Genomic DNA, 26,825 nt, shown 5'->3' with positions numbered 1-26,825 from the left:
GCCACAGCTGTGAGTCTACCTTAGATTAATAATGAATGATGCTGTGTGCTGTGTGCTTTTTGTTTTTTTTTTTTGTGCGTGGAGAGAAGCTACGTCTGACTTCTAGCGCATAATCACACAAGCGTTCCTCTGGACTCCGAGAGGACACAAATGTTTAGCCACCTGTTAGCAGCCTCTAGGCGGTGCGGATCGGTCTGGGAGAACGCGCTTAGCAACGGGAGGGACGGAACAGAGGCTCAGTCTGGGAGAGATGGGTGGGGAAGTCCTGTGCCAGCAAACGGGGGAGATTTACAATGAGCCGACCCAGCCGATCTCGAAGTCTGATCTAACGCCGTGCTGCAGAGAACACAAATCACCTCCCATACATAACCCTGGCCCTGACAACTCATTTCATCTTCTGCGCTAATGAATTCATCATCAGGAGGAATCTTCCTGTGGTGCCTCAGCCTTGAGCAGAGAAGGAGTAATGGCTCAGATAAGTCACCGCCATCATTATCAGCATCATCTCCGCTGCCGGTGCCACCTTCCCTCTGTTTGCCCAACAGTTCGGCAGCAACACTTTTGACCTGCGCGGTGTCCTTGACGGAGTTGCAACAGGGGAACTTTGACAGCGCTCAAGGTTATTATGAGCCACGTCGGAGCAGATGTGTCACAGATATGTATGAGAACCAGCATGAGCACGGGTATGTCAATGGAATTTGAATGTGCTGGGGTATGAATGGGTAGGCTGGTGAGTGCGAGCGCTCTTATGGCAGCAAGCAAGCGTATATGTGTGCATGAAGGAGTCTAAGCGGCACAGTCAGGAAGCTGTCAGCAGAGAGCCAGGGAGCAGGCTGATCACAGGGCTGCAGCGCGTTTGATGTCTCCCAGGGACTGACAGCTTCTCTCCCCATGGGAAGCCTTTCTCTCACCCCTCCGCTGCTCCCTGCACCACCCTTTCTCTATATCGTTCCTCTTTATCCTCCATCTTTCCATACACAGCACCCCCCCCCCTTCTCGGTTTCTCTCCTTTTCCGCTCCTTGTTTCGGAGGAGCACGCGTACCCTCTCCTGGGACTGTTTGAGGAAACACAGCAGTTCCAAAACAAGGCTTTGTTCGGTAGGAAACACACCTGTGAGCGCGCCTCGACAAATGCTGACATGATGAGCTGCCATCTCTCATAGTCTGACATTCCAGCTGACATTCAATCTGGCTCGGTGGCGTGAAGGTGCAGACGGCTGACCTTCATTCTTGAGATAGATGAATGCGCGGATCTGGATTTGAATGCATAATTGCGCTTAATAAAAAAAGAAGGAACACTTCGTGGCCATTCTGACACGGGTGTCGTGGGTTAAAAGCAATCTTACAATTAGCGTGAACAGCTCTGTGGAGCGTAGATGGACAGATGTGGTTTTAAGGCCACAGAAGCCAAATGCCAACATTGTGTGTGTGTGTGTGTGTTTGTGGGAGCTTCTTGGTTCCAGACTAGTGTATTTATCAGGGTTGTGGCACTTAAAGTTATTATATGAGATGTCATCACAAACCATCGGCATTTTCATTTCATTTCAACAGTCTGCTTTCAAAAAATCTGATTCATGATTTACACAAAAACTAATTCCTCATCTTCAGTAGCCTCCAAGACACCCAAAAGGAAACGACAGATTTCAGTTTGGTAGGAGAAAGAAGCCTACTTTAAACATTAAAAGTACTTGGAACTTGGCTAAAGGATGGACTTTTTCCAGTAAAAGAAGTAAAGATAGAAGAGTGAGGCTTTCGCAAGAGTCAAACAAATCCAACACTGGTAGAAAACTGGGACAATAGTGAAACATGTAGATATATAAGCAGTAGATTCATTTTTATTAGGGCGACCAGATTAGAGTCTGGGAGAAAGAGGATCCTTCAACAGGGGGAATACACAGACAAAATGCTAGTTTGATATAAACCTATTTGAGGCTCTTGTAGAACAAAAAATCCCGGACAATTCTGAAATTGTTTCAAAGTTTGGGTTCGACACATTTGAGGACATTGGTCACTCTAATTTTTATCCACTAAATACTGTTTTTTATTTTTTTCTATTTTATTTATTTATTTTTTGTATAAAAGGGGCACATATATACAGTGAATAGATGCTTTTCTTAAAAAAAGTTGTTAGCAATGGAGCTGCATAACTGAAAAAGTTAATACATTTCTGTGGTAACTAATGGCCCAATGTATGGATTTGAAAGTTAAATGTCCGCGTGGCATGATTATACTTTTGGCTACAGACGCTCCCGACGCCCCTCCTCCACAGGTCAAGGTGCACCCGGATTTCATCTTTGGTCGCGCTGCATGTTAGCATGAGCCCATTCGTCACGGGAGCCGAGTGTCAGCTGGATGTCCCTGTCACTAAGCTGTCCGTTTTGTCAGACAGCCAGATCCATCATATTGAGACGGGGACTGATCCTTGCTAGCAGAAGCCAACTGCCCCGCAAATACATACAAATATGCAAATCAGCGACAAAATAAACATCACCCCGCAAACGAGCCATCCATCAATGACCGGTTTCTCAGCGGCTCAGCACTGGCAAGGCAACTCCAATCAGCCACTCCGTCAGAGGGTATGATGGAACGCCATCCTCTCATCTTCTTCCTCTCCTTCCCCCTCCTTATATCATTCACATGCCGCCTCTCCCTCATTGGTCCCCATTTGCCATTTTTCACGCGCACTTTCTCCAATTTTCCCCCTCTCCCACTGCACTCACACTCAGGCCTTTAATCTCACACATTTTGTCAGTCAAATGTTGACTTTTCGACTATCCATTTCCCTGCCATCTATTTTCAAAGCCCCCTTCTCCCTTCAAGTGCCTGTTCATCACTGTAATTATGAGTAGAAGGACACATTTAGAATGAATACTTGTTCTGTCTGCGTGTTTGAATGGATAATGATGTGATGGGAAACATTTTGCCATTAGGGGAGAAACACAAATCAGACCGCAAGTGACATTTCTTTCCATCCGGGCTCTGGCCGATGGGTAGCAATACATCACCTCATTACCGCCGCGCGACGTATTACGGCAAACTGTTGCTGACACCTGAACCAAATAAATCAAAATCACGACAACGTCCATAAGTCATTGTTATCACGATGAAATCCTTGTAGAGGGCAGTTTTGAGAGCTGTGTGAGTTCCTTTCAGGAAGCCAAGAGGCTGACTGGAAAAAAATACATTCTTAATGGAATAAAAGTCAAAGCAGGGAAAAATACGAAGCCGTTGGAATTCTCCAGCAGCTGACTCAGTCCAGACTCATGTTGCTTTTCTGGCACTGGGTGTAGTCATCTCCTTTCAGCATGTTACACACACACATATAAATATTAAGTGCACAGTTTTCACAAAACCTGTTGCAAAGATCTCAAATGAGTAATTAGGTCGTCAGAGCGGACTCGAGTGATATTTCGCTCAGACACCGTCCATTAACTGTAGATTATAAATCTATCTTCTACAATGAAACGCTGAGTCTTTGCCGCCTGCCACCGGATCCTTGAAATAAAATTAACTGCAGCAGAATGTCTCAACCAGACTGGTTTATCTGCGTCTTTTAGGACACATTTATAAATAAAAAAAACAATCATTTTACACTGCTGAGCTCTCCCTGTCCTGAGTGGGCACGGCTCCCAAACATAACATTGTTTTTAGCTCCAGTTTGTCTGATTCTGCACTCGCCATAGCAAGGCAATTACAGCATCATAAAGGTCTGCGGTTAGCAAGTGGGGGGATCTCTCGCCTCTAGGCAGTGGAAGAATGAGCCTTGGGGTAACCGGAGCCGCGGCTCAGCCCAGAAGACGACAACATGGCATTTCTAAAACTACCTTAATTGCCATCTCAATTGCTTCGTCACACGTTGACTAATTCGACAATGAGTGGGTGTTGAGTTCTGACGACGCCGTAAAAAACGACAGCCCCTCAAAGCATTTTTATTACAATTACAGTGTGAAGTCTAGTGTAATTCGCAGGGAGTGGAAGACAATAAAAGCTCACTTCTGTCTCCATGACATGGTGTTTGTGTGTGACTCAGTGAGGGGGCATCCACACTCTACAAATAAAAATGAGAAGGAAGGACAACACACAGAGAAGAATGGAGCCCGGGATAGATAGATGTGTTTTTGTATGCAGTGCGGTCGTGCTATTTGCGCTGCCTTTATGAGCCGCGCGTAAAAGGCAGTGGAGAGTGACACGGAAGGTTGAGGGGAATTCACTTTTTGGGGTGAACTGGGATTCATCGTGCAGTCATCCTGTCTGCTTTCTGCCACGGCTTTGACCACAGCGACCGCAGGACATCCACATGCAGAGTGTAGGAACACTAACCCCTCTGTTCCCACAGCTGTTCGTCTAGGAGGGCTACATGCTACTTATACAATGACCAGGCATAACATTATGACCAAATATTGTGTAGGTCTCCCTTGTGCCTCCAAAACAGTTGTGACTCGTGACAGAAAGGACGTGGGCCTTCTGAGGGTTTCCTGTGGTGTCTGGGAATCGGGTCCTATGGGTTGAGGGGAGGGGTCTCTGTGGATCACCCCACAGATACTTGATCAGTTTGAGATCTAGTGGATTTGGAGGCCAGGTCGACACCGCGTGCTTCTTCTTCTTCGTGCTTTTTTAGGTGTTCCCAAACCATTTGTGTGTGTGTCTGTGTCAGTCGTCATCGTGCTGCCATCAAGGAGTGTCATTGCTATAGGGTGGGGGTGTCTGGTCTGGTCTAAGTGGGTGGTACGCGTCTAAGTGACGTCCACAGGAATGCCAGGTCCAGATGTTTCACAGCAGAACATTAAATTGTCGTAAATTTACTACACCTGTCAGTACTTGTGGCTTCTTTCTCGTCCTCTTTCTCTGCACTTAACCCAACAAAATAACCAGCAATTTCAACCGACTGCTAATCCTCCCTCTGAGTGTGAAAGTCTGGGACGGCAGTGAAGTTAGTCCATACAAGAGTTCATGTTGATTCCCGATACATCTGTCAGCCACATGTTCCCCCCCAAAACAACCACCACTTCAATAACTGTAAACAGCTGGAGAGAGTGTGTGTGTGTGCTTTCGATGAGCGTAGGTGCGTATTCTATTGTGTCCCAAGTGTGTGAATGCACGTTGCCGTCGGTGTGTAACTGTGTCCCCTACGTGCCTCCGTTCAGGGGGATTAGAGACACACCCTCTCTTAGATGCTCTGCACTAAACACCACGCTCATAAAACTCCCTCGTGGAGTTGCGTGACCTTCTTGTCCTCACAAGTCTTTTTATATTTGTCACAACAACGCACATCAAGCAGCGTCTCACTCTAATATCGTTCTGCTGTGTTATCGTCAAAGCGTTTTGCTCAAACAGTCGGTAGGTTTCCATGAGCTCATTGATGAAGCACATTCTCTCATGGAGAACTCTTTCAGTCTAGCTATCCATAATTTTTTAGACAAATAAAGTATAAAAAATAAAGTGCATTCACCTTTAGTCCCATCTGTGTATGGCTGTAATAAGTCACGCTTCACTTCTGCACTCATGTCAGCACCGATCCTGCATGTGTTTGTTGCTCCGTGGAGTCATGAAGTCGATACTGGGAGGGAGCAGGCACAGAAACAAAGTGCAGAGAGCACTTCAGCCGAGGACAAGCTGACTGGTTCTGTGAAAAGCTGGACAGCATCACTGCTTCGATTACACAAGGCGTGACGAATGGCTTCGCAGACCCATTCGAACACACGCAGAAACCCACAGTTCCACAAGCTGCCGCCTATCAGAGCCGTACTCTTTAAACTTTTAAAATAATTAGACTGAAGCAAAGGTGACGCAATTCTTGCATGGATTCCTCGCCACTAAACCGAGCTGCCAAGAGTGGAGAGCTGCCCTGGCCAGGGTGAAGTCAGTGTCTGAAGAACAGTGGACTTAGTGAGGATAAGTGAACCCGCTGGGCAGCAGTTCTGGGCCAGTGGCCCCGTTCTCTGAGGAGTTCTTTATGGCTGGTCCGCCGCCACAAGAGAGCCCCCGCCCGTGCACACAGGGACTCCATCCGCACACACTTCATCTGAGTCTGAAAATCCTCATTGTGTGTTGAGAAAAGAGTCGCACTTAATGTGATTCAGCTGCCTCTCTTCTGTCTAATTGGAGCGTTAAAAGAACTTAAAATTCGATTTATATTTTGGAGTATGATGTTTAAATGAAAAGAAAATGAGTTCATTTCAATACTCATATATATTTCACAGAAAATGTTGGCAAACCAACACACAAATAGCGCATTTCTCCTAAAAATGTTTTGCAAAATGATTTATCAGCAAATAACGAGCTTTTGTATAAACCTAATGCCATTCAGCCTATCCAGTGAACATTTTATGAAACTTCTGACCAGTCAACCCGATGACCATAAATAATTTTAAGTTTGCTTTTGTTAGTCTTGACTGTTCTCTGTCTCAAATGTCAAGAAAAACCCATTTGGCCGAACCGTGCTCACATCATCCCCACTCCTCATCCATCACGACCGGTCAAGACAGGAGTGGGGAAACAGTCGGTTCGTTCTGGGAACGGATATGGGTCGTTCTCACTGTGATACCGCATGGTCCTGGCACAAACATTATCTGAGCGTGTTGAAAAAAAAAAAAATTCACACACAATAAAATGGCTTGTATTGGAAAAAAAAAATGGATGTGACTTACCAAATCCAAAAGCGGCTGGAGCAGGAATGGGAGCCGACTGGACCGGCGTGGAGGTGTACAGGCCGGTCACCAGCAGACCATCAAAAGACACGCTGGTAGAGACGGTTACTGGAATGAGAGAAACAAACACTTGTAATGTACATCTGTGTCAACAGAGAGCTACTAAAGAAACTACTAAAGCTACTAAGGAACACAATGAGCTCAGATGTTAACAAATGTAAATGTAGTTGTCCATTATCTGGGACGATACGAGGCATGGCCGCGTAAGTGTTCATAAAGGTCACATATACACACAGGAAGCCATATGTTTAATGGAGCGTTGATTAACTTCTAAAGTTGTTGAGGAGGAACAATATCTTCACCTCACAGAATGTGAACTACCTCATCCTGAAAAAAATCACTTCGCTTTAAGCAAAGTCTCTCCACATTGACATGAAAATTAGAAGAGACTGATGAGCTACTTGGTGGAAACCACGACAGGATTGCTAAGGCTTTATTCACCGCAGGTCGCCACAAACCGCAGCAGATCAGATAAAAGCCAGAGGTCTATTATCCAGACGAACGTATCTACAGTTCATCGTGTCCTACAGCAAGTTAACTATTGATCCACCGGGTAAACGAGCGCCCTGAGTGACGGGACCACAGAGCCGGCTGTATCACTGGAGGAAGAGCGCTCAGCCACTGGACTCCTTCCAGCCAGACAGATCAAGGCACGGGGGAACAGTCTGCGGCTCAAAGGAAAACGCATCCAAAAAAAAAATGCCTAACACACCGAGGAATAAAACTCTTTGGAGCAGAGAAAGATGGAGGCATTGTTATTTTCTGACCCTGGAAACCCCCTGCTTATGGGGGGAAAACTGAATAGGAAAAGGAGGAGACACCCGCAGCACTGCTGTGTTTTAGTAGGAATAGAAACATGTCGGTTCGGTCTCGGGGCGTTCATTCGTCTGAGCTTCACGTCTTTTCATTGTGGGAGTCGGGGCAGAGCGGACTCCTGTGTGGCCCGGTCCGCCTGCCTGCCTGCCTGACTGACTGGGGCGACTACATTAACATGTCCTCGCACGAGGCGGCCAGCGTTTGCATGTGCGTGCCTGAATGTGTGTGTTCTCCATGTGTCTGCATATATTGGACGTGTTACACCCTGTCTTCAGTTCAGCCCATCTCTTCCCTCCCTGTCTCTCCTCCGTATCAAAGCCTCAATAATTCATCCCACAACGCTCTTTATTGGGTCCAGACGTTTCCTGCCCTGTTTCCCTGACGCAACTACTAAAACCCACAATATTCACATAAATACATATACAAATATAGCAACAGGATAGAATATATACATCATAATGAATGTGGTCTGTGCTAGTCTTCATTAAAAATGTGCTTGTATTTGGTTTTTGTTTTACTCATCTGCTGAAAACACATGGCAAAAGGGATAAATACATCAGCATTTGCTCAGTTTCTATAATATAAGAAGAATAAAGCAATGTTAAAAATTCTAAATATTAATCAGACACGTGTCTGTATTAAATGTCATTCAGCTGGAATATATGCAAAGTTATGATAAGCAGCAAAATAAATAAATAAAATGAAATAAAATGAGTGAATGGCCCTAATAGCAGCGTTTGAGCAGTTTCCTTTTTCCCATCAGCTGCTAGAAACGCCAAATTCTATCACCATGTAACAGCGCGTACAAGACGCTGTATTCTGAGTAATAGCGATATTTTGCTTGGCAACAGAAGCATTATCATATTCAGTCCATGTTGCTCAGCGCACCTCTACCGCCGCAATATCCACACAACGCAGGCAAAAGGCCGTCTCAATTCAAACAAGCAATTATCGCGCTCGCGCGATACGTCCGTGTGCTCCTCATCGGTGCTTTCTGGGAGCACATTACCTATTCAACAAATCCATTCGGCTCGCGTGGAAACGTGTTATCGGTGTTTACGTTGCGTTGCATTGATCCAAGGCCATGGCGCGATCCTGTATTTAATGGAGTAATGTGCTGAGTTTAATGCACTAAGTTGGACCAGGCTTCGCCAACGAAATAAAAAAAAAAAAAAAAACACCATCAGTTCTGCCCCTTCCCCTTCCACACATCACCAAGGTTACTCCATTACGCTCCACAGACACCTTCATATGTGATACAAAAAGATACGCACACAAAAAAATATTTTTTTTCTGCCTCCAACATGATATTTCTCTCTTTAGCCACGGCTTAAACTTTTCTTACACCTCCTCTTGGATTTGAAGGTTCACTGTAAAAAGAAAAAAAAAGAAAAAAAAAAGTACTACATTTTCCCCATCTACTCCCTTCTCATGCATTTTCTGCTCCCTCGCAGCGATGTACCTGAGCTATGTTTGATGTGGAGGTTGTGTGTGGGGGGAGAAGGGAGGGGAGGGGAGGGAAAAGCTGGGGGGCACAAGGTTACAATCGAAGAAACCGGGAACGGGGTCGAAGAGGGATCTGGAGAGGCGATGTAGCGGAGTGGCCCACGGAGAGCAGCGCTACCTGATCAATACCAATCCAAGAACTAAATTATTTAGACAAGCCTCTAACACCCCCTCTCCCGCTCGCCTGTGGAACGCATCAGACAGATGAGCCAATCAGATGAGATCAGATCAGATCCAATCACCACACACACACACACACACACACACACACCCACGCACATCTAAAGGAAGGCCTTTGATGGTAGCCTTTAACATTCTCGTCCATACTTCATTCCTGAGCACCGTTCGCTTGGCCGAGGGGGATGCGGAGCCACGAGGCGGGAATGGGGGTGAAATTTATTACCGACAGCCTCGTTCGACACATTAGCGGGTTCTGTGTTTGCGAGCGTGTGTTTGCTCGGCGCGCCCTTGTGTGTGTGATGATTTGTTCATGTGTAAACAAAGCAGGTGTCGGGGCGGCATTTTCTCATGCGAACATCTGGACGGAATTTCATGCTTCGCCCCGCTCTAAGAGCGAACCTGCGGTTTATAAATCATGCGCGCACATACACAAACGTCCACAAATGTATGGACTCGTTGTGTGCGGCGTGGTCTTCATTACGCGCTGGCGCAAACTCTGCTCTCGTTTGCGCAGGGGCGGTAATCGCAGAAAAAAAGGGGGAAAGCCCAAAAAGCTTTTATGGCTGCCACATGATGCATTACAGAGAGTGTGTCTCGGCTTTAATCGTGTTTTATGTGGTTTGAATGCACACTTTTGTTATGTGTTTCCTAATGAGTTTAGGAAGGAGGTGGGAAAACGAGTTATTGGGTCAGGGTTCCTGATGACCGGCGACCCGAGCTTGAAGCAGCGCAGCGTCGGGATCAGGGTGAGACACGCGCTGGGTCCGAGTGTCACGCCTGCAAGTGATAGAAACTTGCCAAACGCTTATTAGACTGTATGCATAGCACTCACGCCCGCGTACAGAAGCTCATACTTTATACTCAAACACACCAAAGAGCACATCTCTTGGCCCTGAGCCAGCATGTAATATTGATGATGCGATGTGGTATGCCTCATTATAGACACACACAACCGTGCTGCTACTCAACTATTGATGGGCCTGGGGCTTTCTTCACTTCTCCGCATCTACCAGGAGTAATGTTAGGGCACAAAGTACCAGCACACAACAAAAAATACACAATCACACAGTGGCTGGTCTCTCAGAGCTCAAGCACACGCGCAAACACACACACACAACAAGCACAGTGAATGCAAACGGTGACGACCAACTGGTAATGGAAACTGAATCTTCTGCGAAAGTCAAAATGATCTCGCGCATAATTGCCAGGAAATCCAAAAGTCTATTTACCGTCTGAGTTTAAACGTGTGCGAAACGTTGCGTTTCTTGTTCGGTTTCACCGACTCCTGCTTTGAATTAGTTTGATTAATATTTCAGTTAAGCTTTTCCTGTGACTTCTGCATTGTTTTCTTGGCATCACCTAAGCGCATTACCTTATCCTGTAAAAGCATCTCCAGCATGGGAACAACCACGTGTTTGAAGAAGACGGCGTGTTTAAAATTTTATACAGTAGCGTGTTTTTACACTGGTCCCAAAGAGGTGTGCTACTGCCTTCAGAAAATGAACGCACCTGTACCAGAGAGTGAGCTATTCTTTATTTACTGCACAGACGGTGAGGGAGCGACCGCGAGCGATAAGACGGTTTTGGTCAACTCCTCGAGCAGAAAACAAGTCTATTAAGCTGTGAAAGACACCGGGCGCTCGTGCTGCAAATTGTAAACCAACATGAATGGTTCACTGTATGCTCCGCGAGCAATCGTAACAGGGCCCAGCGGTGTCCTAAAAGTAACGGTAATGCCTCCTTATGGCGAAGCAAAGCATGCTCTGTGTGTCGTGGCTGGCAACGCTCGGTGGCATGAGCTCATTCTTAGCAACGAGGCACGGCCGGGGATTAGACCGGAGCTGGACGGGAGCTCTAAGAGAAGACCTGACTTACGCCGTCGACTAGACTGCTGACACTGGACTTCCTGTGCAGCTGGCACGGCCTGAACTGCTCCTTTCTGCTCTTTGTGTACAAACACACGCTGCAGACGTCACCACACCCACATACGTGACCTTTACTGTACTTACACAAGTCTCAGAGAAACGTTTATAAAATGCCTACGAGTGGAAAGACGCGGTAACAGAAGGAGGCTGCAGCGAAATTTGATTCAGTAGTTACGCTGAAGGCTTAAAATGTAGCACGAGGCAGTAAGAGTCACTTATGACAAAAGTCACTTGTGCAAGACAATTAAGAGATAGTAGAATACTGTACATTATCAATGAAATTCCCCTTTTCCCCCCCAAGTGAACCAGGAGGATGCCCTTTTGCTTTCCAAACTGTCGGAGGTTTTCCTGGCAACGTTCTGGATAAAGATAGCCGACCATCTGACCCATATCCCACTGGCAGACACACACGTGCCCCAGAGATGTCCAGGAAATGGAGGCCAGACCGCGGGGATGCTATAGTTCCATCTGTTTCCACGGCCATGCCAGCGTCGGGGTGCCACTTCGCTGTGAGCTTCCTGAAACGGTTCAAACTGTCAGTCACCTGACCATGACGCCGCGAAGGATAGGCCGCTAAGGAAGGAAGGAAGGAAGGAAGGAGGGAAACACTGGTTCTTTAAACTGACAACAAGCTCGAGTATACGCAGAACATCTGAACCGCTGAAGTCTGAATGCCCCTCTACAGTTTCAGAAGATTGTGTGGGAAGTGTGTCTCTGCACATATATGTGTCATGTGGCGTTCGAGTCAGGTCTTAGAGGCATCATTCCATTGCGTAACCTTCTGGCACCATCCTGGCCTGCTGGCACCGCCATCTGCTGCTGTGAAGCGCTCCATCAGAGACGACCTATCAGCCGCCGAGCTTCTACAGGTCCGCTTAACTATAACATCAACAACATGTTTGGCAGCACGGTGAATGGAGGCAGTTTATCTTTTGGAAGCAATTTACAGGTCCTTTCACGATCACTCGCAGAGATTCTAAGCGTTCCTTGATCCTTGCCCCGCTTGCTATGCGGAGGTTCCACTCCGTTCTCCGAGGAGGGGGATTCGAAGCCTCGCCGCCCGCCTCCCTAACTTGGCTTCACCCCTGCAACAGCCGTGGAGAAAAACAGGAGCGAAGAGGCAGTTCTGTCGCAAGCATCCTGTTCCTCACACATAATCTGCCTCCCAGTCACACTTCATTGTGCCACTCTTGCACCATGCATACAATGTTCAATGGTTAAACATGAGCACGCGCAGGTGTGTAAGTTCTTCTCCACAAATGGAGTCCTCAGTAAATATTTTCCAAACCTTACAGACTCTAGGATTTGAGTTTTTATGGTTATGTTTTTTTTTGTTGTTTTTTTTTTAGGGAGTGCCATTTCCACCATCTGCATGTAATCTGCAAGTCATATCATTTTGCACATTCACAGAGCTAACAGGCTCACGTTGGACTAACAAGGAATATACATCCCCGGTGGGAAGTCACGTCCACTGACCAACAAAGCGAAATGAGTTGTGTGACAGAACGGACGTCATTGTTTGCAACCAAACATTACGTGAAGGAGCGTGTGATGTTGTGATGACTCAAAGGCAAGTTCTCGTTACCTAAGAATGCCTTTGATGGCAAATCACCTCTCTGGGCTTTCAACATTATTCATTGATTCATTGCACAGAAAACCTCAAACTGCACACAGACAGAGCTCGTGTCTGCTGTGAAACCCTCAATAAGTTTTGACAGGTTACGGCTCTGGACTTCGACTTCAACAGCCCTTTCGTATGGACAAGCACAGGCCTTAAGAAGCATGCGACATTATCGTGCGTAATTGCCAATGAAAAGCGTCATCTTAAACGCATTAGATCCACATCGACATTAACATTCGCCACGGAGGGAATACTGTTCAGCGTGAGATGCATAATTGGTGGTTGCTGTAAAGGGTTATAATGCAGCAGGGTTCAGGAACACCATGATTCTTTCCCTCTGTCGCTTGGTGGCTGCCAGGAGAGTGAGCTGTCCTCATGATCAACACCATGTGTTCTGCAGACAGAGAGAAGACTTCAGCCATTCAGCCCTAACGACCGAAGCATCTTCGCTCACTTATCAAAGCCGCGCTGTACATGCTATCATGCCGAACGCGCTATCAAAAGCCAACGTGTTCAACGTGAGACTCATTAAATAGAGGATATAAACAGTCCTGATCTTGCTCTGTGGAAGTTAGAGAGGAGAGCTGCTACTGCGTACGCCGCTCTGAGAGAAAATCCGAGGAATGTAGGAAACATTAAAAGCTCAGTCAGCCTCAAGAACTGGGTAAAAACCCAGACCGCAATCCATGCACAGGACACACATCACTCTCCCACAAACGTGAATTGTGACAATATACGTAGAAAAAAAAACACACACACAATTAGTATGCCAGCTTTGAAAGAACGATGGAGACATACAAAACACTTAACACATTGTTGATTAACTCTACTTCCATCTCACCAGCTCCAGGAGGACCTGACCTGACAGGAAACAGGATGGAGGTAGTGAGGGCCAAGCTGCCCTCTACAGCCAATAGGTATAACCCCAGTGACCTCCATCCTCTTCTCACAGCTGCTCCGTGTCCCACCACTAACACCCCCCAACAGACCCTAAACGGCTTCACAACTGAGCGAGCCCTGCCCAGAAGGCATCTGTCAAACCAAGGCCTTGAGACCTCAACTCACTTAAGTTAATAATTATTTTGGTTGTATGATAATGAAAAGAAAGGGGTGAAAATGCCCATTACAACACTCTGCAAAGTTCCTCTTTCAAACTGTTATGCCAAAATCAACTGCGGGCCAGACATTCAAAACACCATTATCTCTTAATTAGTCGGTGCCAACGCCGCCAACACTGACTGTGAAATTAATCCAAAGTCTGCACAAACGTACTGCATATTTGTCCCTCAGGCCAGTACGCCCAACACCTGTTACCAGAGTGAGAACCAGATCACACCTGTAAAGTGTGCAGGCAAATTCTGGTAATACAGTGTTGGTCCTCCCTCTTTGACCTGTATCTCTTGACACCAAACTTCTTCTTCTCAAACTACATTAGAAAATAAAGTACATAACAAAATAAAAAAGCAACACAAATTTGTCCGGCTGTAATTCTTTCCTGGGTAAACCTCAGTTGTGTTACATAGAGATTCAGTCAGATTCAGCCTTTCTCAGGTCTATCTATCTATCTATCTATCTATCTATCTATCTATCTATCTATCTATCTATCTATCTATCTATCTATCTATCTATCTAATCACTGTTCTGGTCGTTGGGGACAGACAACATAGACCTGTCTGCATTTTCAAAGAGAGGAATAGACCAAACCTAATAAATGTCAATGTCTCGGAGCCACTCAGTCATGTTTTATTAAAATGAAACGAGTTGCTTCCATTGTATTATTTCCAACTGAGATGAAATTGCTTAAAAAGCGAATATTTTCATAATGCACGTCAAAAGACCAGACAGCAGGACCCGCTGCCGCCTTTTGCTGAATTTCCATCCCTGTATTTCCAACCGTGCAAATTCTGGAGTACGAACCAAGGCTTAATAGATGAAAGAGAATAAGTAAGTTAGCACCTGGTGCACCTGCCCTCGTCTTAGCCATCCTCGTGGGCCGACACTTCAAACTGCAGTTTTCATCAATGAGGGTTATCGGTGTGGACTTTTGAACTGTTTGCGCTCTGTGAGCAGCAAAAGACACGGTGCTCACTCGCTGTCGAGCAGTGATTGTTATGTGTGATGTAAAACAAGGTCGGCTTTTCATACGAACAACAAAGGCCGCATACGAGCGATATAACAGTTATTCCTTCTCGGGACCATAATTGACAAAGACATGCAAACACGGGCAACGGGTCATTTTCTAACAGTCTGTCCGGGGAGAAAAGGAAAGTGGTTCTTTTCATATTCTCTGTCACTCCACAAAGAGTCTACCTGTTTGTTATGTACAGTAGTAACCTAGTTTTGAATGCTTACTTCTGGGGAACATCTGGACGCAAACCAGACAGCTGCTCTGCCTGTTAGCACACTCACACATGCAGACTAAAGATGCTTCCAGTATTCTAGGCTGACAGCCGTCCCAGCCATGTCCCCACTACCACAGATACAGTATAATAGCTCTAATATGAATAATGGAACTGTCACTTCACATAAAGGTTCACGTTACATTCCCCACTCCATCAGTACGTCTCCATATCTCGTCCACGACATCTTTACTCACTATTTCCTGCTTACACAATATTTTTCACTGTTACAAGTTTGTATCTATATAAATAGAATATATAAAATTTGACCCGTCATAAAACTAAATCAAAAATAAAGTAGGACATAAACCAGCATAAAAAAGGACCCTTCGCTCAGGCAGTATTAGCTTATGTAATCATATGACGTTTCCATACGTCAACTTGATTTATAAATAAATGATTTGATGGCAATAAAAAAATAACCCAGTCGATGTTAAATGAGCCATGGACTATGCAGGGCCTTTTGGTGTTGAGTAGTTTTCCGCAGAAAATACCTACAGATCTGTTGCTAATCCTGCAAATATATAATTGCACACACATGTTGCTAAAAGACAACATGAACTATTATCCAGCCAGTAAATTTGAATTCGGTTTGGCAAAGTCTTGAAAGCGCTCAAAGACGTCCCGGGAGCTGGAAAGGAAGCGCCTCACTATTTCGCTCTCCGCTCCCTGCTCTTTCTTGGCGTGAAAGTTACAGATTATGGCCAGCTAAGTAAAAACGTACGGACATCAGTCAAAGTCTGACATTCCTCCGCGGCTTTTGGGTACGAACGTTTGGTGGAGGGAGCGTGGCACAGTGGTGGAGGAGGAAGGCTGCACGGAGCAGAGGGGAAAGATTGATTTCTAATTAAAAGCTGGTTGTTGTAATGAAAGACTAGATGGTCTCTACTGCCAGTGGATCAATGCGGAGAGCTTCCCCCCGACGTCAAGTCTTAATCACACCAGCGCGGCTTTGGTGAGAATGCACTCATTGCTGTAATTAACGTTGTCACGCTCCCACCGTCTCTCCTTTCTCATCTCTGTCTTTACCTCCATCACTCCGCGGCCTCGTGGTGACGGACAAATGCGTTGAGTCGAACCCGCCGCCTGTGTTCAGACGAAGCGGCCCGCGCTGAAGTGTGCTGAATAGGTAGCTGGGCTGTTGCGACCCAGGATTTACGACGCAGGATGCGCATTTGTGGTGCAGTAATGTTTTGACTCGCTTCTTTTGCAAGTAAATCAGCAACTTGTCACATATTTCCCTGTATTTGGCAGAGCTACCCCAGTTTGAGGATTTCTTGATGACAATTTATTTGTTCTGAGTCCCATCTGCTCCTACTACAGCTCTCAAGCACCTTCATCTTGCGCAGATAGCTCTAAATAAAAAGGTGAGAGTGGACGTATTTTCCTGATAATTTACTGTAACCCATGCGTTACTTGTCTTACGGTAAAGATAATTCTTTAACATATCCCAAAAATAAACAGGACTGACATCTCCAGAGGTGGGCTGTGGTGAGGTGCGAATAAGACACATGCTACATCTACATGAATCTCCCCAGAAAAAGCAACACTGCCCGTTACACTGTCACTCTCCCTCGAGTACAGTGAGGCGGGCGAGTCTCGCTTATTCTGATCATTTCTGATTTCAGCTGCCAAATACCAACCTCCCTGACAAGCAAGGAACAATCACACACCGCTGAGGTGCAAGACACGCCGCTCCGCTGGGCAACTCATGGCAGAGAGAGACCGTTTTATTTCACTGGTTTATTGGCATCGCATTTGCACGGGGATTTTATTTATGAGGAGTGGTTTCGGTCAAATGAAACAGATGTAATCGGTGGCAGGTAAGAGACTAAGTCTCATTTCATAAATCTTTCTGATAAACCAACAGAAGAAGTGATATTATCTGAATATATCAACGGTTGTGGACGTGTAGAGGCCGGAGGTCTGGGGTTTGATACGTGGCAACAACGGGGAAATTAAGAATTTCCAGGGGAGCTGGTGCGTGTGCACGGATGTGTAATCTGCCTCTGCCAGCCTGCCGTGTCTTTCTGGGCATAGTGGGCCTGGCTGTTTGAAGGAGGCTGCTGCTGAATGGGGGGTAGGGCCGGGGCTAATCCGCTTGTGCCACGCGCCGTGTGCCCAGCACCCAGCCAGTTGCATCACGCCGCCTCCTCTGTAGTGGGTCCACTGGAGGGCTACAAGTCCCTCTGAATGCTATCAGCACAGGCGACACGCTGCCCCCCAAGCAGGGATTACAGTTCTTTCAATGAAGCTGCCAGGAGGAGGATCCAGAGCAAGGAGGAGGAGGTACGCAATCCTCCTCCAACAGGACCGCCACCCTCTAAAAGGAAGAGGCCATCGGCGAGACTGACATGCCAATCAACACCGGTTGGGAAACCACCCCAAGAGAGCGACCGGAGCATCCAATCCGGCTTAGAGCCACTGGGTACTCCTCAAGGAGAATGAACACTGGTCCATTGTTACGAGCTAAATTAGTATGGGGACATTAGCATGAGTTTGCATAGACATTGAGAGTTCTTAATGTCATGTGCAGACCTCATCTGAGCCTTGTGAAAGAGGGAAAAAAAAAAAAAAAACTTTGTAATTATATTTACAACCTGTTTGTAAGTTGAAAGGAAACATCAAAGAGGCAGAGGAAAGGGGAGAACTTTAATGTGCCAATAAAAAATACTTTAAATAGAGTGGAGAAGGGTGTGTCGTCTGTGTTCTCCGTTGAAAACAAAAAAAAGAAGCAGCAGTAAATACCGTGTGGTTGATATGTAAACTCACACCATCAGCTGTGTGGGCTTCGAGCTGATGTTCTGGTTCTCATTATGGTTAACCATAGACCCCGATATACTGTATAAGGTGACCCCAAAAAGCATTTGGACACTTAAGCAGCACTTTAAACACATTATACAAATATATTACAACCAGGCTGACGTCCAAAATGTCAAAGCAACCAGCATTTTTAAAAGAAAGGAGACATATTCCACACAAAAGAGCTTTCTGGTACAGTGAAGACCTGCTCCAGGGACAGGTTGAGGAGGTTGTTTGTCCCTCGGGACATAAGACTCTACAACGCCTCCCAACTGGAACCAACTGGACTGTGGTCACTGCTGATACTACTGTGTAATTTCTTACACGCTTTGTTATATAATTATATAACTTGTACATCTTTCATATCTGCTTCTACGTGATGAAGCTACTGGACATTGAATTCTCCTCTTGATAAATAACGTATCTGTCAAATAATCCAAAGTATTTATTAATCTATCCTTTATCATGCAGAAATGAATCCACGTGTTTCTGATACAACTGTGGTAAGAAGCTTCGTCCATGTTTCACCCAGCAAACCTTTCATTTCCTCCACACAGAGGCATCAACAAGCTGACTTTTTTCTCTCTCCATGGAATCCCAGAGGTCTTTGGACTAGGAAATTTTAATTTTCTCCTGGGCAAAATATTCTTTCACCAAGCCGTGCTATGCTCGAGATCATTACACCGCTGGAAGATCCACTTCTGTCGCCTGAATAATTTTTGGTGGATTTCGTTTAGTTTGCATCAGAAACTCATCTGTTCCATTTGGAGCAGAGGCTGCATTCAGCTTTCTTGTCCGTTATTTTGATAGACGGGGTGGTAAAAAATTACATCAATGTCCTGTAATGACAATGGGGAATTAATTTAACAGCATTTCGGGTACAAAAAAAAAAAAAAAACTTAATTAATGGCATCACAGAACATTTTACCTTCAGTTCCTCTTTTTCACCTTGTTCATCGACTCATTTACAATTACTGGTCTTCATGAAGTGACATTGCCTTACAGCAATATAGCCCTCCAGTGCAATGGTTAAAGCTGGCCAGGCAATACTGTCACAGATGTGAGACCAGAGAGGCTGATTAACATGCGCATTTCTCTTCAGATTTTTCATTTATTGTTAAAAAAAACAAAAGAAAATCACCACACATCCCATGAGTGACAGCGGTAGGGTCAGAGCACCGATGCTGTGAGTGTTTTCTGTTATAACCCACTAAATAACTAACAGGAGCGCTTCCAAATACTTTGTGCTTTGAGCGTGAAACTCCATAATATCATCGCACTTGGTGCTGGAGAATATGTCGGTGCTAAAATGCAAATGTCTTCACTTAAAAAAAAAAAAAAAAAGGCACAAGGGAAACGGCAGCAAGCGAGTACACACCAGGACAGCAGGAGCCCAGCTTCTGCAAAACACAGCTTGTATTATCAACGGAGAGGCACTCCAAATCAGGCAAACCCCCAACAGACCAGCACACACTCCAACATCCTGAAAATACTTACAGCCACTCGTCTACCCACTCATGGAAGTTACTCAAACACAACTCACATTTGCTTGTTAAGAGCTTTCTTGTTTTGGCAAATGAAGCTGTTAAGGAAATTGAAAATAAAAAATGTAATAGCTCCTTGCCGCTTGCCCAGATAAGGCTGGCACAGGCGCACGCACCTCTGCCTTGCAGAAATCCACTCACTGAATTCATTTTTAGTTCTCTCTACCACACCTGGCACCATGCTGGCACCATTACAGCCCCAGCCGGGCGGAGGCTAACAATGTAACTTTTATCTATAAGGAGGATTCTCCGTGCTCTTGCTGCGGTAAATCCATTTCTAGAAATGTGGCGTATAGGTGCCATCTGGGCCATCTCAGCCATCACGGCTCGGAACACGCTGCTGCTGAGCCGCTGCCACTCACTGACCCTTTATGAGGAAATACAAAGGCGGAGACGGAGAAGCGTGTCCGTTGCTTTGTTTTTCAGAGCATCCTTATGATGTCATTGCTATGTACAGCACGTTATAAAAGCTCATTAACGTGGAAACATCTTGACACAGCCATTTAGCACCTGACAGGAGGAAAATATCAGCCTTCTGCTCATGTTATCGTGTCATATCCTGTTGCAACATCGAACCCGACGAATTATAATAGCCCACTGATCAGGACATTTGTGTTTAGCCAGCGGAACATCTGACCTGTCTCCATGTCATGATGGATCACCCACTAAGCGATGAGTGCTGTGCACATGGTCAGGCGTGCATGTGTGACAAAGGGAAGATTCCCAATGAATATCCATTCTCATTTCTCGCCCATCTGCTCCTTGATATAAAGGAAACTGGCATATCTCGGAGGACACAATGGTCTTTAAATGGTTCATCATTCAGTGTCCACAAAGATGGAACACCCAAACACACCCAGCAAGCCCATACAAACAGTAATACACTTGACACACTTCTCCCTACTCAGTGAAGTGACCTATTCAGACAAAGCAGCAGGAGGCAGAGAGGCTGAGGGGCTGAGAAGCTAATGAATGCACCGGTTTGGACCACTCCAAAGTGCTAGAGTTGCCCGCATGTTGCTTTTCCTTTGCTCACAAGAGAGCCCTATTAAACCATTAGCCTCTCGCCTCTCAATTCTTTCCCGTCTTGCCCGCGTTTCCAGCGTCCCTGCTCCCCTAAACTGGATGTCTGCATGAAAACTAGGACGGCCGTTTAAAGGTTCACCGACCAATGCCCGCCGCACCGTGAGGAATACTTCTTTCTTGGTCTTTTAAACGGCCAGACAGAAAATGCTACAGTTGAGATGCACAGAGTCGGAGGTGGTCAGAAACGGTCGGCAGACCAGCCAAATCTAATCTCTTCTGGAACAGAGCACTAAACAATGCCGCGCTAACAGGAAATGGTCAGAGGTCGGAAAGAAGATACTCAACCGTCTCCTCGGAGGTTAAGTGCTGCAGAAGGCGACGATGGCATCCGAGCGGCTGCCGAAGTCACGACAGACTGATGCCATTATGTTCGGTGAAACCAAAGATGGGCGCTAAGGTTGTGCAAGACAACTTGTTGTGGATTTTCTTATATGACCTGGTCTACGTTAAGATAATATCTGCTTTTCTGCAGCCCTGCTGGGAATGTGCGTGTGTGTGTGACCTTCAACATATGACTGGGTTGTTGTTCTCCATACATCAGTCAACAGCACACTCCCAGAAAAACTCCCCCAACCATGACAAGTAATCAACTTTGCAGATAGATAATGGCCCCTTTCACTTTGGAAAGCACACGGAGTTGTTTCTGGTGGTTGGCAGGAGAGCTGCTGGAGTAATTCACAACGTCTAATCTGATAGGTTATCATGGGATGAGCTGATGGTATTTCGTGGGGATGAATTTATCTCCAAGTTCCCATTAAGAATGCCATTTAGTGGCAATGTCCAAATCTCCTTGAAATGTTGATTGTTTTTCTGGCCTATTCAATCATTTGCACATGAAAAGCTCAATGAAACATTGGCTGCTGTAGGAACCATTGACAGATTAGTAATGGCCGTTTCAGCCTGTGCTGTTGACTTGTTCTCCACACAGCTCCCCTGTGTCTCTTTACTTTGTTTTTCTATTGTGGTAGCGTAGTAAAGACACACAGCTAAAACACACAGAAAATTACTTTTGATAATATGTAAGGACACTGCGTATGGCAAAAGGGAGTAGGTTGCCTACCTGAGCCTACACGCCTCGGCAGAGGTTTGTGCGAGTAGCTCATTCACTGCTCTACAATGACAATCAGTAACCCCCGCATAAAGAAACACTCGACACAACTCTGCCCAATATGCAAATGATGTGCATACAAGCAGTCAACGCCGTAAACACAAAACTGACACAAAACAAAACTGTCGGGAATGCACTGGCATTGTAAACACAGCTGTAGCGCTCATCACAATCGCACAAACACTAGAGCGAACTGCGATGAAATGGACAGAAAAATGGTCCAAACATCTCAACATACAAAGACATTCAATCAATCCTGCTGGCCCCATTTCTGCTCACACACCTCCATTTTTCTGGCTATTCTCTGCTGACTTTCAAAGGACACGGCGCTGCCATTCCATTACCTCACCAACCTTTTCCATCGCAATTTCTAATAAAGAAATTGTTGTGAAATTCGGTCTCTTCCCATTCTCCCACTGCTATGTCATCGTTATTCCTTAATGACGCCGCGCATCTGTCAAAATGAACATGTTTGACTTCCAAAGCGGGGTGACGAGAAACGACAGAAATGAAAAACAGTACTCTCTGATTAACTGTGTTTAGAAACGGGACTCTGGGTTTTGTATTGTGATGTTACTTCTTATAAACATGCGGTTGCTGTATGGAGACCGTCTCGCATTCCCACAGCGGTGTTAAAAGAGGTCAGACGCAAAATGAAAAAAATGCCTTGACATTACCGGAATAGAGAGCTTCTTCCTGAGTGTAGCAAAAGTGGTTCAAAGGAGCCGGTTGATTATTTAGAGGACGGGCTCAAATCCCAGCGTGACCTTACGTCGTTTTGGTTCTGCCTCTCTTCTGAGAGATAAGGTTGTGTGTGGGCAGCATCGGTGTGTTTGGTCTACGCCACGAGTACTGACCCTAGAGTCTGAATGCGAGCGCACAAATCTCCACAAATCTTTTCATTTCTTCCCCCTCTGTTTCCCAGCGGTGCAGAAAGTCTCTACAGCGTTTCTGTTTCCATTTTGTCCACTCTGACCCGGCCAATACACCCACCCACTTAAACATTTCACAGTGAGTAACACAGCCTCTCTTGGTCATTTCATCCTGATAGCTAAATACAGCAATCTTGTCTGCAACGTACACATACAGAGCCCGCTGCCCACACATGGTCTTATCACTCAAAAGCAACAGGAGATGCAAGAGGCGGTGAGGTTAGGTCAGAAACCCAATTACTGTACGGCCACACAGAACCTTCCTCACGCTCTCCGCTGAATGCCGAGGTCGCTCTCTGAGACACTCACCTCCTGTCTCTTTTCTAAGGGGTCATCCGTCTCTTTCCCTTTCCTAACTTCCCCTACCGCTGCCAATAACATCTCTCCTTCGCGGCCTTTCTTCTGTTTTTTTTTTCTTTAGTCGTTCAACAACCAAACGGCCAGAATCTCTAATGCTTTCCACCCCCATTTCCACACGCAGCTCTTTCAGTGGTTATATCACACGTTGCTTTTAGAAGATTAAACCAAATGTAATCCAAAACTAATGCTCGGCAATGAGAGAGAGAGCGAGAGAGAGAGAAATAACAATTGAGATTAAACCAAAAAAAAAAAAAGGAGCGTACTGAAATACAAAAGCTCATTTGCAGAAATGAACAATCACACTTTGCCTATTCCACCACATCACTAGAACGTGTAATTTGTGTGTTTTTTTCCACCCTTTCTATCATTTTCTGTCATTCTGCGTTCAGCGCGGCAGGCAGATAAAAGCCCACCCTCGGTCCACCTCCTGTACATGTAGCCTTCAATCCGCCTCAGATTCTTGCCACAATGAGCCTGTCGGCGGCCGTGGTGAGAACGTGCACGCGTGGACGTAGCCGTCAAGGTCTGACGGGATGGAGGTGGAAAAGAGACTGGGGTGGCTCCTGATTTCACAACTAAGAACACCAACAGCAGACATTTCACGTGCCATTTATATCCTCCCATCCCCACACAAACTCAGTCAATACCCAAGAAATCTAACAATGACCCACTGTCAAGTGCCAAAACATGGGACAGAGGAAAGCCCCCGCTGTTGGTATCTTATCTGCTCAATCCCCTCATCGTCATTTAAATCTCCCCCTACTCCATCCGATCCCAGCCGCGGCCCTATTTAAATCTCTCCCTCCTCCTCCCAGTCCACCACATTTCTAATGCTAATTATCTAAACCTCTCCGTGCGCGCTCTATCCTTCCCATCCACCAGCTAGTTATTCAAATCTCTCCCCACCCGCCGTCCCTACAAGCCCAGCCCCAGTTAAAAGGTGCTTGACTGAAGGGTTGATCCGGGCTGTTATTTTCAGACACAGGATAATACTGCTCCTTCCAGACTCCTCTCCTTCCCCGTTCTGATTTCCCCGGCCTTTACTCATCCTTTTCTCTCAGTGTACGATTACACTAAACTCCGCTGCCCGTATCCTTTTTGAAATGAAGAGGTTTATTTGCCACGATAATGGAACGCAGTTGTTACGAGCGGAAGAGCAGTGTAATAAATCCACGGTTTGCAATATCAGATTAGCTGAAATACAACGTCTACGTTACGATGCGCACAACGTACACAGAAATTATGTATATTTAGGAAGTTGGATCATCGGTAAATTAAATTGTGTATACATCCAACTCTCAGCGTAGAGGGTAGCTGCATGGGAATGTGACCTCAGTCAGTCTGTGGTGGCCTGTTTGGGTCACTGTCCCCTGTGTTAAGTGAGTGTTGAGAGCCAGCGAGCGCAGTGTGGGAGGTCAGAGGGGATCTTTTTTCCAGGATCAGGTGCCAGCACATCAGTGTGGGAAACATTAATCTCTGTCTCTTTGCACTCTCTATGCACGGTACACAGACTTCCTAATTTATTTATTTCTGCCCGTCTGAGCATCTTTTTCGGAGGCGCTCCGATTGTCCGACAGCAGTTTTCACACTCGCTCGCTCCCATTCAGCTGACGGGATCTCGCTGCGAGTCCTGTGGAGAAGCCACCTACACACGGAGCACGAGGATCAGAGGAGTCCCACTCAGCATCACTACTTATTACAGTTACATAAATGCTGCTTTCCAACAACAGCCAGAAACTGCGCTCTCTCCCATATGCGCGCGCCACAGCGGCATCTCATGTGTGAAGCAAAACACCTGCACCGTGGTTTCATATCTTGACGCGAAACACGTTTTATGTAAAGAACATTTATCGCACGATTCCATGTGCTATATCAAAGTGGAATTCTTTCAAAAAGAAAAAAGGAAAACTACTGTAGAATAAGAAAAAAGTCACTATTTTTACAACACTGGCTGTGAAATTTACTGAGTGAAAACATTTACGATCGGATCAATTCAGTATTGATATGGAAAAAAAAAAAGCTGAAACAAAAGATCCCTTTTCCATGCAGAAAAAAAAAAAAAGTGGACACCACAGGAGGCGTGCTCACCTTGATACTCCTGTCCAGGGGTGTAGGTGATGGGGTTGCCCGTGATTTGCAAGGTGAGAAGCACCTCTCCCCCGCCTTCCGCGACCCCGGCTCCCTCCAGCTCCCCGTGGTGGGTGCACAGGAAGAAGAAAGGGTTGAAACGGGGGTAGAAGCTCGCGGGGGGCGCCCCGAAATCCATGCTGCTGCTGCTCCCCAGGACCAGAGCGAGCAGGGCACAGCCCAAAGCACCCCCGAGAGAGGCCCTCGCCGTGGCCATCTGCCCTCACCACGAGAGGTGCCGAGGGGAGCGGAGGTTAAGAGGTGAAGAGAGTGGTGAGTGGGAGCAAGGACGGCACAGGTAGAGCTCCAGAGGACGGGTTTTGGAGTCCACAGATGAGTCGAAAGTCCAAAAGTGGCTGCGTGAGGGTGTGTACGTCTTTGTGTGTGTGTGTGTGTGTGTGTGTGTTTGTATGTGCAATATTTATGTGTGTGAATGTGTGGGCTTAGCTGTCAGGAACTCTGTTCTTCGGCTTCCTCTCCCTGTCCTACCTCCACTCTCGGGGAGTTCAGAGCTTCGCCTGTGCTGTCCTGCTCCGGCGTTTAAATACCTCACCCCCCCTCCCTCTCGTTCCCTCTCTCCTCCCACCCTCCCTCCCTTCCTTTCTCTGCCTCTCGTTCGCTCTAACACCAGCTCCACGCGCGCTGTGTGCGCTCTACAAGACGGCCTCCCTCCTCTCTCTCATCCAGCTCTTCTCTCCTCCCTCTTCTCTGCCAGTCTATCACTCTGCCTTTTTCCTTAATCTCATTCTCCCCCTCTCTTATCCCCTCCTCTTTACCTCTCGCTAAACCACTGCGTTACTCCACGGTGCACTCTTGTATCCCTCTCCCGAGACCTTGGCTGTCTTATCTCCATGCATCTGTTAGTTTCTTCATCCCTAACCAGCCCTCTGACAGATCCCTTTCACTCCCTTCTCTTTCCTTTGTCTTTTTGCCCATCCACCAGACTGTCTCTTCTCCCACCCACTATCACACCTCCTTCCTCCCTCCCTCTTAAGCTTTCTTCACCTCCCTCTCTTTCCCTTTCTCCCTCTGCTGCTCTCCCGCTCGGTCCCCCTCCCCTCATACAATCTCCCTCTTTTTTCCTTTTTCCTCTCCGTCTCTCCTCTCATCCTCAGAAGTACTCGGATTTGTTTTCCTTCTTGCTTTCTTCATGGGTTTTCCATCAGAATCTCCTTTTCCACAAGATTCTCCAACTTTTTTCCCCCGTGTCAGAGCAGCGTGCGCCACCGCTCCGCTCCACATTAACCCTGTCCCTCTTTCCAGTCCGCCAAATGACGGATGAGTATTTTGTCTGACATATCCCCATCGCGCACTTTCCTTTTTTGGGGCGGAATAAATACAAACAACATGAATCTGCAGCCCGTGCACTTCCCAGCCACGCGGCTCTCTTTCCCTGCTCATCTGTCTCTGGCTCCCTGTGTAAGTGATACACTTTGCCCCCCTCCCATCCCCAACAAATATTCTCTCCACAGACCTGGCGGATACAAAAAGATTTTTTCCACGTGCATCACAAACACACAAACGTTCCCGGTGGCTGAACTATTCCTTCCACGACACGAGACTAGAGACAAAAAAAAAGAAAAAAAGAAAAAGCACATTGAATAAACGATTAGGGTAAACTTAAACAAGTGGCGGTTAACACCGCTGAGCATCTCCTCTGCTGTATCTCTTTAGCAGCCTGCTGGGTTTGTGTGGTTAAGTGCCTATTACAG

General features: G+C 46.3%; 1 protein-coding gene across 6 annotated transcripts in view; it reads right to left on the bottom strand.

The window, feature by feature from the left end:
* The window catches only part of reln (reelin), an 84,899-nt gene extending 59,235 nt beyond the window's left edge, over window positions 1–25,664 (bottom strand). For 3 of the 6 annotated variants that reach the window (XM_047596116.1, XM_047596118.1, XM_047596117.1), the window contains exons 1-2: window positions 25,075–25,663; window positions 6,648–6,755 (exon numbers count right to left, since the gene is read on the bottom strand). In XM_047596116.1, coding sequence (XP_047452072.1) covers window positions 6,648–6,755; window positions 25,075–25,330 — 364 coding nt within the window. In that variant the 5' untranslated portion in view covers window positions 25,331–25,663. Of the gene's footprint in view, window positions 1–6,647; window positions 6,756–25,074 lie in introns of all 6 variants that reach the window. The other 3 variants (XM_047596114.1, XM_047596115.1, XM_047596119.1) reach the window with 2 other exon arrangements.
* Between the last annotated feature and the right edge of the window lie 1,161 nt (window positions 25,665–26,825).

Source organism: Mugil cephalus, chromosome 10 (genome assembly GCF_022458985.1).
Source record: "Mugil cephalus isolate CIBA_MC_2020 chromosome 10, CIBA_Mcephalus_1.1, whole genome shotgun sequence".
Classification (NCBI taxonomy): Eukaryota; Metazoa; Chordata; class Actinopteri; order Mugiliformes; family Mugilidae; genus Mugil; species Mugil cephalus.
Note: the sequence above shows the minus strand (reverse complement) of the source record. Positions and strands in the feature narration are given on the sequence as shown.